Source organism: Loxodonta africana, chromosome 21, assembly GCF_030014295.1.
Source record: "Loxodonta africana isolate mLoxAfr1 chromosome 21, mLoxAfr1.hap2, whole genome shotgun sequence".
In the NCBI taxonomy this organism is placed as follows: Eukaryota; Metazoa; Chordata; class Mammalia; order Proboscidea; family Elephantidae; genus Loxodonta; species Loxodonta africana.
In genome coordinates this window covers 34,364,867-34,378,876 of record NC_087362.1, presented here as the reverse complement: position 1 = coordinate 34,378,876, position 14,010 = coordinate 34,364,867, and the positions used below count along the sequence as shown (strand labels likewise).

The 14,010-nt window shown below is 44.9% G+C and overlaps 1 protein-coding gene across 2 annotated transcripts in view; it reads left to right on the top strand.

Annotated features, from left to right (window-relative positions):
* Positions 1–14,010, top strand: part of CDH13 (cadherin 13) — a 1,235,721-nt gene that overhangs the window by 1,136,297 nt on the left and 85,414 nt on the right. For both annotated transcript variants that reach the window (XM_023558128.2, XM_023558126.2), the window contains exon 10: positions 5,026–5,279. In XM_023558128.2, the coding sequence (XP_023413896.2) occupies positions 5,026–5,279 (254 nt within the window). The remainder of the gene's footprint in view (positions 1–5,025; positions 5,280–14,010) is intronic.

Here is a 14,010-nt window from a genome sequence, read left to right as displayed (position 1 = left end):
CACTTGTACAACTGGAAAAATTACGTCCCATGTAGTGCAAGTCAAAATAAACAATAGAAAAGCACAGTCTTGAGCTGTGTGCCTTGCCCATTTGTCCATGTTCTTTCTCTCCCCGCCTCCCCTCCTCTCTCCTCTGTCCTCCCGTTCTGCACCCTGCCCCCTCTCTCTGGCATTGTTCATAGCTCAATCCCTCAGAAGCACTAAAAGGGGGTCAGCCCAGGAGTGTCCTTGAAGAGGACACCATCTTAACAGCTTCCCGTTCTTAATGCCTTACTCTAGGCCAAGCTCTGTGCAAAACGCTCCACGTGCCTCAGCTCACCTAATCTTTTCAGGGACCCTTTGCGCTAGGATTTCAGGGATGAGAAAGCTGAGACCTTGGGAAGTGCAGTGACTTGCCTGTGGTCTAAGCGTTAAGAAGCGTCAGGGCCAGAACTTGACTCCACCCCTGTGTCTTTGGCAGCAAGGACAGTGCTCCCCGACACTAAACCACATGGCTTCCCAGCATGAATGAAGCAATGCAAGGCAGGGCAGAGGTGTGCTCGCTGGTTAACATCACTTGTAGAAACACCACCTAGTGCAGAAAGCAGTTAATTTTATCATCTCAGATGTTGTCACCACACCCCCTGGGTCAAATCTCGGCTCTGTGTCACTGTGTAGCTGTGTGACTTTGGCCAAATTACATAACCTCTCTGAGACTGTTTCCTGCTATTGTGAGTCTACAGTGAGGATTAGCTAAGATGGTGTGTAAAAGCACACAGGGCACTCCCTATAATAGTAGGCACACAATATTGACAGACATTAACATGGAAAATAGTGAAGCATTGTGATGAAGAGTGAATACATATTTTAAGGCATACATGTGTGTATTTGTGAGTGTGCATGTGGGTGTACATGTGGGTGTTGGAAGATGTGAGTGCCCCACAGATTCCCTTACCAAGCTGGAGCTTCCACCTCCCAGAGTTGCAAAGCTTGGCTGCCAACAGCACCCAGCTGCCCCCTTCACTGCAGAATTGCCATCACCAGAATTGGAGCCCCCTGGCCAAGGAGATTATTCCCACCCCCTGTAGAGAGCCTGTAGCCAAAGCCTGATTTGGAGGAGGTAGGTATCCAAAAGGCCAGCTCCCTGCGTTGCAGCTCACAACCCAGAGTTCCCCCCCAATATTGGTCTGAATACTAGACTGCAGCAGAGACCACACCCTTGCTTGGCTCCTTCTCCTGCTCCCTCACTCCCTGTCTTCTGAGAACATACCACGTGAACAGATCCCTGCCTCAGGCTCTGCCTGTGGGCAGCCCAACCTGAGATATCTCATACACACACTGTCTTAGTTATTTAGTGCTGCTGTAACAGAGATCCCACAAGTGAATGGCTTTAACAAATAAATTTATTCTCTTACGGCCTTGGAGGCTAAAAGTCTGAAATCAGGGCTCCAGCTCCAGGGGAAAGCTTTCTTTGTCAGCTCTGGAAGAAAGTCCTTGTCATCAATCTTCCCTTGGTCTAGGCGCTTCTCAGTGCAGGTCCAAAGGACGTGCTCCCCTCTTGGTTCTTCATTCTTGGTGGTAGGAGGTCCCTCTCCTCTCTGCTCAATTCTCTCTTTTATTTCTCAAAAGAGATTGACTCAAAATACAGCCTAATCCTGTGGCTCGACTCCTGCCTCATCAGCATAAGTGCCTCTAATCCTACCTCATTAACATTATAGAGATAGGATTTACAACACATAGGAAAATCACATCACATCACAAAATGGTGGCCAGTCACATAATACTGGGAATCATGACCTAGCCAAGTTGACATACATGGGGGGGACACAATTCAATCCATGACACACACATACACACATATCACATCTAACATATAAATAGGCACATACACACATCTGACATACAAACATACATGTCTGATGTATAAATACACGCATGCATGCATCTAACATATAAATACACATATATCTAACATATAAATACATATATACTCCTGATATATAAATGCATGTGCATCTAACATGTACATGCATGTATCTAATCATAGATACACATGCCTAACATACAAATATACAGATAGCATATAAATACACATACATCTAACATATAAATACATACATATACCTGCTATATAAACACACACATCTAACATGTACACATTATCTATAACACACACACATACATTTAACATATATACACACGCAGCTACTACATAAATACACGCATCTAACCTGCCTAACTAACATACAAATATGCCCATCTAACGTATACACAGTCTAACATCAAGCATATAAACATACATACAGGCCACCATATACACATGCATCTAACATAAGCACAAACATCTAACATAGAAATAAAAACCAAAACCGTTGCCACTGAGTTGATTCTGACTCATAGCAGTAGGACAGGGTAGAGCTGCCCCATAGGGTTTCCAAGGAGTGACTGGTGGATTTGAACTGCCGACATTTTTGGTTAACAGCCAAGCTCTTAACCACTGCACCACCAGGGCTCCAACATATAAGTACACACACAATTTTAACAATACGTGTACATTTTTGAGATAATGTGAAAAAAAGTCACACTCCACTGTCCCCTTAAAAAAACCATTGCCATCAAACAAAACAAAACAAACCCATTGCCATCAAGTCAATTCCTACGCATGGCGACCCTATACAGCAGATTAGAGCTTCCCTATGGGGTTCTCAAGGAGTAGCTGGTAGATTCAAACTGCCAACCTTTTGGTTAGCAGCCAAACTCTTAACTGCTGTGCCACCAGGGCTCCACTGTCCTCTTAGGATCCATTTTTTTCTTCACTTCCTGAGTCTGTCCCAGCCCATCCGGTGTGAGCAGCTCAGCCTTCCTGCTGACCACACTGCCCTCAAACCCTGGCCCTAATTCTGCTGTACTTTAAGAGGAAAGAAACTCAAGAAAACCCCAAACTGGTGGCATTTCCATTGTGGTGGAAATTTTAGTTGTCTGTATTTGGGATTCCTCATTGTTTGCATGTTTTCATTAAGTGTATTTCCAGAAAGGTGTTGTGTTTCTGGGAGTTGACATGAAAGAAACCCCCTGTGTCTCACAACTGTGCCCCACTGGGTCTGCATGGGTAGTGTGTAGTTGGAGAGGAAGTCAGTCCTAGGAGCCCGGGTCATTCGGTGTGCTGGCCCTCTGTCCAGGGTGCTGAATCTCCGAGTTGTACCTACCCAGCAAGCCAAATGTTTCTATCTCCTCCAGCATCCTAACTGGGATGAATAACTGTGTTTTCCAAGTGTGGAAGCTCCGTGGCCCTTATATGAAATGTACTTTACCAAGGCTGCATGTTCTTGGCATCACTTAGGATTGGCAGAGATGTCTTCTTGGAACTCATGAAAGGAGGATGCAGTAGTAAATTAGTCTTGTGTTACTGAAATGGAACCAAAATAAAACTGGGAAGCTTTTAAGTACCAAGATCTCTGCATCTGTTCCCTCTTAAAAACTGAATACTAAGCTTCTGGGAGTTTCTGAGGATGTGTGTCTGGGGATGGAGGAGAGTTGGAGGCCCAACCAGGAGGCTTTTCACTGTCAGCATTTTCAGTGTGTGCTTTTGTATGTGGCATGTGCATGTATGTGTGTGCACATACGCATGTACACTTTAACATGTGTAGGCTGCTTTAAAAAAAAAAGATGCTATCGCGTTGACGCCAAGTCATGGTGACCCCATGTGCATCAGAGCATAACTATGCTCCATGGTTTTCAGTGGCTGATTTTTTGAAAGTAGATTGCCAGGTCTTTCTTCTGCGACAACTCTGGGTGGACTTGAACCTCCAATCTTTTGGTTAGCAGCACGGTGGATTAAGCTTTTGTGCCACCCAGGGACTCATTCTGAATGGTTGCATACTTGTTGTTCCAAATAAACATTAGGAAAATAAAAAGCATGTCCTCAACTCACTGGCATGCACCCTCAGTGACATGAGCCCCACTCTGGGAAGTGTCACTCTTACTACATCATAAGCCCCTCCTGGTTTGGAATAAGAGTGACTGAGTGAGTGTCATCCATGGCATTCTGTGTCATCATCTGATTGGGTCTACACACAGCCACGAGACAGCATCCTGCCATCCCATTCTGCAGAGTTGCCCTGAGCACTCCTCCTCAGGGCTGCCTGGTGGCATTGGGGGCAAGACAATCCATCACTGTATGGGACTATGCTGTGCACGACTACATGTCTGGCATCGCTGTCCCCTGCCCCATGAGACCCCTGAGTCACAGTAACAATTGAAAATGCCCCCACACATTCCCCAAGGCCTTTATTTGATGGGGAAAGGGCTCAGGGCTTAACCCCAGGCTTTTTGGACTCTCAGATCCTTTTCCCTACATTACGCCCTACTGGAGAGCATGGCCTCTGTGCCAGGAGATGCTGTACTTTAAGTGACATGGAGACTGGAGCCCCTAGACTTCATGGGAAGAGAGTTAAAATGAAAATTGGCTTTTTCCTTTCCACTTGATCTAACATGATAACAGAGCCAGGGTTATTGTGAACCTAGAAAGACCTGGCTGTCTGCTCCCATAAAGATTACAGTCTAGGAAAACTTATGGGGCAGTTCTACTCTGTCACTTGGGGTCACTGCGAGTTGGAATCAACTCACCGGCATGCAACAACAATAACAACGAGGCTTGGGATTCAGGACCCCTCACCTGCCTGGCCCCTAGGAGTGTCAGAAGTTGCAGGTACGAGCTCCAGGTAGGAAGCTTGTCAGTATTGCCAGAACATTGCATAAAGAGATCTCAGAAAAGAGGGATCTAGATCTTTAAGGGTCATGTCATGTGTTGTAATTTATTTCTCATTCAAAAAATACCTAATTTTGTGCGTTTCATATTCTTTTGCATAAAAAGGACCCCATAGTTGTGTCGGGCTCAGCCCCACTTAAACCTGCATCCATCCCTGAATGTCCCCCATTGTTGGTAGGATGTCCCGGGCATGTTGTGCACAGAGCCTGCTCTTTTATGAACCAGGACATCTATGCATTTAACCTTCCAGCCCTGAGACCCCTCTCTTTGCATTCCAGCCTCTGGATTATGAAATTTCTGCATTTCACACCCTGCTGATCAAAGTAGAGAACGAGGATCCACTGGTCCCCGATGTCTCCTACGGCCCCAGCTCCACAGCGACCGTCCATATCACCGTCCTGGACGTCAACGAGGGCCCCGTGTTCTACCCAGACCCCATGATGGTGACCAGGCAGGAGAACATCTCCGTGGGCAGCGTGCTGCTGACGGTGAATGCCACGGACCCTGACTCCCTGCAGCATCAGACCATCAGGTGAGGGAGGGGAAGGCAGAGGGGAATTGCTTTTCTTTTCCGGTTGCAGAAACTGGTTGTCAGGAGCAAAATACCATTAAATTAAACTTGTTAAGGACCTGGGTGAGCTGGAGGAATGTGTCTTAATGAAGAGTTGGTGGAGGGTGGTGCCAAGGGACCGGGCTCACTAGCTGGCGGGAGGGCTCATGCACCTGGTTCTCAGCCACAGACTGTGTCCCCAGATGAGTCCCCAGAGGGAGAGAGAAAGTTGCCACCAACTATGGACTCCTGCGTCTCAGAAACTTGACCTGTTTTATCTTAACCTCTTTGTAAGAAGAAAGGTGTTATTTTTGTTAGTTACCATCCAGTCGGCTCCGACTCACGGTGACCTGACGTGTACCACAATGAGACATTGCCCAGTTCTGCACCGTCTTTGTGACCACTGGTATGTTTGAGTCCACTGTTGCAGCCACTGTGTCCGCCCGTCTCATTGAGGGTTTCTTTCGTTTTCACTGACCCACTACTTTACCAAATACAATGTCCTGTAGCAATCAATCCCTCCTGATAATCCATCCAAGATAAGCTGGTTGAAGTCTCATAAAATATTCTGTGATCCATAGGATTTTCATTGCCTAATTTTTAGAACTAGATCACCAGGCCTTTCCTCCTAGTCTTAGCCTGGAAGTGCCACTGAAACTAGTCCACCATGGGTGACCCTCCTGGTATTTGAAATACCTGTGGCATAGCTATCAGATTCATGGTAACACGGAAGCCACAAACTGACAGATGGGTGGTGGAGAAAGGTTAATTAACTCCGTTTACAGATAAAGACATTTTGAATTCAGAGAGGCTCAGAAACTTGTTCAAGGCCACCCAGCTTGGTAGCAGAGGAATCAGGACTGAAACTGAGAACCTTCTGATTGCAAGGCCCATACTCTGTGCTCAGTGCTAACTGCCTTTGAGCTGCCAGAGGGGAAAGGAGCAGAGATGCTACCTAGTACTTAGAAATGAACCACTTGGGTTGGGTTTTAGCCTGAAGAATGCCAGGCCAAAAAAAAAAGTCTTCAAAAATCTCTACCTTTATTCCTTAAGCTCTATCCAGTGCTTAGAGAGTATTTTTATAATGGGATTTAATTAAGTTATGCATTACCTCCAGTGTAGCTAATGCTGCTGGCTGCAAGATGCTCTCGATGTGTGTGGATTCATAATAAACTTAAGTCAGCACGCAGGTTCAAATGCCTGCTTGCCCCCGCAAAAGCAAGTTATTAATCTTTCTCTTCCAAATTCAAATCTCCTTCTCAGACGAGGTACAAAAATCAAGTATTATATATGCTTACCAAAAACCTGTGTTCTGTTTCCTTGATTTGAAACACCTGAGAATGTGGCACAGTCTCTGTGGCAGCCCACATCACTGTGGAGTAAGCTGGCAGAGAAGAAAGGGGAGCTCTCTTCCCATCACAAATGCAGATTTATTTTTACAACAAAACTTTCCTAAACATCAGATGCACTATATAACGTTGGGAAATAACACTAAATCCTATAACGATGTGGATTTGAAATAGCCACCCTTTTTCTTCTTTTTCTTCCTTTTTTTTTTTTTTTTTCCTCTTGCAGTATCTGGTGAAGGAAGCATGCAATTTAAACATTAAGGAGAAAGCTCTCCTTAAGTACTTAGGTGGGAAAACCTGTAGCTTAACAGGCAGCAGGGTCATTGTACAAATTTAGGATGTCTTTAGGGGAGCTTAACCGTAATTTTGTACTTCTAAAAGAGAAGGTGGAAAAAGGCAGCTCCTCAGGGAGAACGAAGTGAATTAAAATGGGGTCGACATTGCTGAGCCTGGGACTCTACCAATGCCATTGGAACCTGTGATGTTGCTGGGAATGAAGGGGTTAATGTCATGGGCCAGGGCAAGTGGAGGTGTCTCGGACACAGAGCTGGAGGTCCCACTAAAGGGGGAGAATTCAGTCTGGGTTCTTTGATAAGACCAGCTCTGGCTGATGTAAATAGAGCCCCTGGGTGGCACAAACACTTAAAGGTTGGGGTTTGAATCCACCCAGAGGTGCCCCGGAAGAAAGACCTGGCAGTCTGCTTCCAAAAGTTCACAGCGATTGAAAACCCTATGGAGCACAGTTCTGCTCTGACACACATGGAGTCACCATAAGTCAGAATTGACTCAACGGCAAGTGCTTTAGATTTTTTTTTTTTTTGGCTGATGTAAGAAAAACAAACGTAATGAAAGACTCGAGGGGTAGTTTGCTGAATTGAAGATCATATGGAGAACTAGACTGGGAGATGTCAGGAATGGGGACAGCGTGGAGGCTCTAGGTAAAAGGAACTGGCTTGTTGGCACTGCAGGATATCACAGGGAGAATACCCCAGCTCCACTTGTTTTGCATTCTTGGGTCCCTCCACCCAAGGTTCAACCTCCCAGGGGTGAGTCTGCTCTGCTGAGCTTGAGTCATGAGCCTCCCCGCCAGGGTGCCTTGGCTGAGGGTCAAGGAGATGATGTCCCCAGCTATGGCTGCCCACCACAGCAGGGTGGCTGATTGAGAAGGAGGGAAGGACATCCTGTCCAGCAGATGAAAGATGGCATTTGGAGTATGGCAACCTGCAACAGAAAACAGTCCCAGCAAACAGTTAGGTGACAGAATTCCAGTCTGGAGGAAGGGAGTGACAGGCAGGAGCCAGGACATTAAGGAATAGTGAGGCCAGGATTTGTAGTGGGGAGAGGGCCACCAGCAACGCCAGCCCTCCATCCTATCAGCAGAAAGATGCCCTCTATCCTCTTTTCCAACTGAAAGCACCAGCACGAGTCCCAGGCTGAGTCTTAGTGAGCCAGCCTTGGACCCAGACTCATCTCTGAACCAAACAGAGTAGCCGGGATGAGATGTGCTAATGGGCATGAGCCCATGTGGGGTCAGCTACACCTAAACCATGAGGACTCCCCTATGAAACCAAGGAGGCTTTTCCCAGAAGACGGGAGTGAATGCTGCAGAGTTGAGATGGCAGAAAGCCACTGTGACCAAGTTCAGTTTCCTGGGCCTTCTCAGAAAATATGGCCAAAGCATTGCTCAGTGGCTGGTAGGCCTAAGAGTTCTAGCCTTTACAAACTGGCCGGCTGAGTGTTGTCTTGACAGATCCTGTTCCCAGCCTTGAAACAAAGGAAATGTGTGTGAGAGAGAGAGAGAGACATTTCTCTGTCTCTCTGGACTGATGCCTCAAACACATCCTTCCTGCTGGGAGCCAGAGTGGCCCAGGAAGAGCCCGTTGCCCAGACTGGTACTCACTAGACCTCCTCACCCCGCTTTCCCCACCTCACCCTCTTCCCCATCTGCCCTTCCTCTCCTCCCTTCTGCTGGTTCTGAGCTCATCCAGAGCAGAGATGACATCATCAGCGTCAACAGATTGAGCTGTTGCTAGAGGACTCTTTGTGAAGCAAAAGCTCATTAATTGTTCACAGCCTTTGGTCCTGGACACAGAAGTGCCGCCCCAGGGGCCTGCAGGGAGGCTGGTCAGAGATGCTTCTTTAATAATTTGCTCTGGGCTCCCCAGAATTTCCAGGCAGACACGATGACCTTGTGAGCTGGGTTGTTGTTGTCTTAATGATTCTTCAGGGAGTAGGCAGTGGAAGAGAGAGGAACTTAACACTGGGAACGCTTGTTTTCTCTCAGGGAAAGCTCTGAGTTTAGCTGACTCAGACACACACACACGGAGATGCTGGCCCAGCCTTCTGTCCCCCAACAGTCTTGATTCCCAGCAATAGCACTGCACCGGGCTCTGGGTATGCGGTTATTGTGGGTGTCTCTGTCTGCGTATGTGTCTCTGTATCTCGTGTCTCTGTGTGTGTGTCCATGTGTCTCCATCTCTGAATTCCTCTTTATTTGTGCCCGTTTTTCCCATCTCTGCTCTGTCACTTTCTCTCTGGTCTGCCTTTGTCTCTCTCTATCTGTTTACCTGTGTCTTCTCCTCTGCCCTCTCTGTTTATCTCTCCCTCTGTGGACTCTCCCTTCTTCTCTGTCTCTGTTCTCTGTCTCGTTCTTTCTTCTCTCCTTTCTCCCCTCTCTCCTGCCAATCATATTCATTCATTCATCCATTCATTCTCTTTCCCTCCCTCTCCCCACTCATGCTCTCATTTTCTCCCCAACCATGTATTTCTTTATCTCCATTTCTGTCTCTCAGTCCAAGGTTCTCTGTGACCAGCTCCAATAAAAAAAAAAAAAAAAAAATTTTTTTTTTTTTTTTTAATTGCAAACCACAGACTCAGTGCTGACAACTACAATGGGAGGTGCCCTACTTGATCGGAATCACAAGAGCCTGGTTTGCATCCTGGCCCACATCTTTGATAGACTTTGACCTCCTCCCTCAGTCAGGATGAGAAATCATCTCACCCCACCCCCACAGAACTTCAGACTTTCTCTAACTGCTGGCCCTGCCTGTGTCCTGTCTTAGTGAAAAGCACATCTGAGGCACAACTACCCCACTGCTGGCCACCCCATACCCCCTCGATCTCACCAGGGCAAGTGGCAGTCAGCGAGGGGCGCCGTGCTCTCTCTCAAGCCTCTAGCTGCAAAGACTGGGGGTACCTGGGCAGCAGCCTGAACATTGTCACCACAAGCCTGGCTTCTTAAGACTCATTAAAAAGCCCTTCTCATGGTGCTCTCAGCCAAATCAAAACAGACGGCATGTTTAGTGACACTCAAGGCCTTTCTTTTTAATGACTCAGATCTTCTTAGCCTTACTATAAAGTTAAGAGAGTTCATGGAAGAAACTTCTGAAAGAGCAGTTGAGAATAAAGAAGAAAATAAACATCTATAATTCTCCACCCAGAGAAATCCCTTTCCAACAACTTGGGTTATGTCGCATTCAGTCAGATATATATTTCTCTTTTTGATTCTTGCAAGAATCGGCTAACACCACCATCCACCCTATTTTGGAAACTGCCATTTTCACTTGGCAGTTCAAACCCACCAGCAGCTCACTGGGAGAAAAGACCTGGCCATCTGCTCCCATAAAGATTCCACTTTTAGAGTCAAAACTATCCTCCAGGTACATAAGACAGGAATCAGGTCAGGCAGGCACCTCCTGGGGATATCGCAGCATCTCTAATTAGCAGTGGTCCCGTGCAACCCAACTTGTTGCCTAATTATCGTCAGAAAGAACAGCTGACCAATAATGATGCTAAAACGGAAATGATCACATTTGTTAAACATTTGCCACCAGTGTAACAAATAATGTGCAGCAGGTTCCTGGACTTGATTGCTCTGGGGATGCAGCTGGCCGTTAAGTCGTCCTGACCAGCCTGAGACGGCTTAGTTTACTCTCTTAACAATCAGGGGATTTCTGTTGCGGCAACCCGTGAGCAATTCCTGTTCCGAAAGTTTTTCCGATGGAACTCATCTAGTCCAGGCCCTATAGTAAACAATTTCGCAGCTTCTGGCTACACACCGAATATATAAGAGATGTGCTCAAAAAAAAAGACTCTCCCTACCCGTGTAAAATTACCTGTCACTGCTCAACAGTTCTTTGGAAAGGGCCATTTATCCAGGGAGCAAGAGACATGCATGTCAAGCATTCTATCTGGGAGGATTAAGTTTGGCGGACTATAACTTGAGAATTCAAAATGATGGTGGCTTAAAGAAGATAGAAGTTTATATATATATATATATCCATAAACTAAGTCTAGAGCAGTGTTAGTATGGTGGTTCTACAAAGTTATCAGGGGCCCAAACTCCTTCCTGCTCACCATTCTACCACCCCTATACTGGCACCTTCTTCCTCATGGTCTGTTAGGGTTGCTAGGGCTCCAGCCTTCATATCTGCATCCCAGATAGCATGGTGGGGGAAAGAGGAAGAAGAAGATGCCTCCTATCTTTTCAAAGAAACTTCCTAGAAGTCAAGCACATTTCTACTTAAATCTCATTGGCTAGAAATTAGCCGTGCAGCCACACCTAGCTGCAAGGAGTACTGGGAAACATGGTCTTCTGGCTGAATGGAAACTTACCCAGATTTTAAAAGTGAGTTTTTACTAAGGAAGAAAGAATGGGTATTGTAGGTAACCAGCAGTTTCTGCCAGGGGCATCTTTGTGGATTGATTTAATAAAAAAAACAGTAGGATAAATTCTAAAAGATGAAAACATTGGACAATATTGGATTTTCACAGAATCAAAATAATAGACCATTGTCTTCCTGAAGACTTTTGCTAAAAAAAAAAAAAAGCACAAAGAATTAATCATTTGTTCCTTCATTCGTTTATTTAATGGTCTTTATTTAGAGGCCAGTGTGAGCCTGAAACTGGGTGACATGCTGTGTGCTCACTGATGAAAGAAATGGTCTCTGCCTCTGGGGAGCCTGCAGTCTCCTGGGGAGCTTGTAGTTATAAAAGGAAGGACATTTGCTGTAAATGAAGATGCCCGGAGGGAGGAAGGAAAAAAATAAGGAAGGAAATGAGAGGGGAAGAGAGAGGGGAAGGAAGGAGGAAGAGAAGGGGGAGGGAGGGAGGAGAGGAAGAAAAGCAGGGGAGCAAGGGAAAGAATAAATAGTTTCCTTGGGAAGTAAATACAGTGGTCCCAGCCAGGGAGGGCTTATGTTTATCTCCTTCCCTGACGAATCACCAGTCTCATCAGTGCCATCTAATTAATCAAGCACTTTAGGCCCAGCAGTGAGATCGTCAAGCTTTCCAGGTGTCTACAAAAATGTCAGAGACCTGAATGACAATCTGTTGGCACTAATACTTGAGAAAAAAAAAAAAAAAAAAACAGCAAATTAATACATTGAAATTAATGTAAAATGTCTATAAAGTTTAGAAACATAACAACTTTAGCATGATAAATTTAATATTTGTGAAAATGTCCTTACATTTGCAAACAATTTGTAAATCTCAGCTTGTAGGACTTTCTGAGTATGCACCGGAGAATCATAACCAATTATTAATGAGCTATGACATGTAGCCAAATAATTTTAATTGCAAAGATACAAAAATTATTTCAGAAATTTCATAGAAAAAATTCACTTGCAATATATGTGTGTTTTAGAATGTTTGATATGATTTGGGGTAAAGCCATAAGTGGAGAAAATTCTTAGGGGCTCAAAGGTCTTAGAAGCCTAACACTCTGCCTAGCCCAAGACAAAAACCAAACCTATTGCCACCAAGTTGGTTCTGACATATGGCAACCTCATGTGTAAAAGAATAGAATGGAGCTCCATATGGTTTTCTTGGCTGCAGTCTTTGCAGAAGCAGATCACCAGGCCTTTTCTTCTGCAGTGCCACTGGGTGGGTTTGAACCACCACGCTTTTGGTTAGCAGCCAAGCACAAACCATTTGCACCACCCAGGGATGTTGGCACATGAAAAGTTCCCACAAAATATGTGTAGACTGGATTAATGGCAACCAGTTTAGGTCTGTCTGTATGCACACATTTTTGTGCCTAGGCAGACATAAGTTACTATTATTATCATTCAAACATTGAAGAAATCTCTACCAAGCCCAAAGGCATTGCACATGGCCTTGTTTTACTCCAGTCCCAGGAAGGGGGGACATGATGTGTTCAGAGAAGCCTTAGCAGGTCATATAGCCCTCTCACCTAACTTCCCAGGCCATGAAAGTGACATTCAAGAGCCATTTCTGTCTGCTGCCTTTTCTTCTGAAGCTTTGATCCAAAATGAGCTTATTCTTTGAACACAGAATATCTGAATCAGATCCAAATTAGATACTCATCTCTTTGAAAACTATAACCTCCTTTGTGCTGATTTCTTTGGAGCTCAGTATTTTTAAATCATCTCCCTTCTCCTCCTCCTCCTTTGAACTGGTGTGCTATTCAGCTCCATGGTAGAATTCATTCATGGGCTCCACTGGTAAAGAATACCAGAGGGGATAATTAAAATTCAGCCCCAAAAGACATGCTAAAATGCCCAGTTTCAGTCTTTGTCAGTCTTCCTGTGACTCATCGAGTCCTTTAACACCTTGTTTAATCTGACATTGAGGCTCATTCAGAGGAAATCACAGAAAAATGATGAGAAATTGAACGAAATAGCTCACCAGCTATGGGACATTTTGTTCTATATCTTTCAAGACCTTTGGAAAGTTGAAGGCAAAAAATCGGTTCGCTTGAACACATGGATTTTTGTCATCACCGGCATTCGCAGAAACACAGGGCTCCATAATGGATAGCAGCTGACCACTTATGGAGATGAACAGAGAGGCTTTCAAACTCCGCAGTCAGAATTGGGTTATTCTGAGACCAGGTTTAAGGGTTTCATTTAGGGTGCTTCCCACTCTTCAAATTTTAATCAGAAGTTAAAGACCAAACAATAACATTTCTACCTGGGGAAATTAGAGGAGAGAGTCCAGCTACTAAAATATATTATTAGCACTTGATCTTAATTAAATGTGGTTCCTGGCCTCAATAACAGGGTTTGAGGAGAGGTCGTTGTTTTTTCATTTTGTTTTGTTTTTAATGAGGTAAGATCTTTCTTTCCTGAGTCAATAAACACAGAGCTTGAAATCAAAATGAGTGGTTTAGAGTGGGACTTTTGTCATTTTTAATTCAAATGATGTTCTTGCATTTGAAGTTGATGGGGGCAATACCTTTTATCACCAACTGTGCCATGGAATTTTTAATTGTTTACGTAAATATATTAACGCAACTCACTCTTATTTTTATGGGTCAGATTTTCTGTTCTGAAGATGCCAGTGGGGAAACAAGGTCTAATAAATTAACTTAATTTTTAAAGCTTTAGCATCTTCAGTACCTA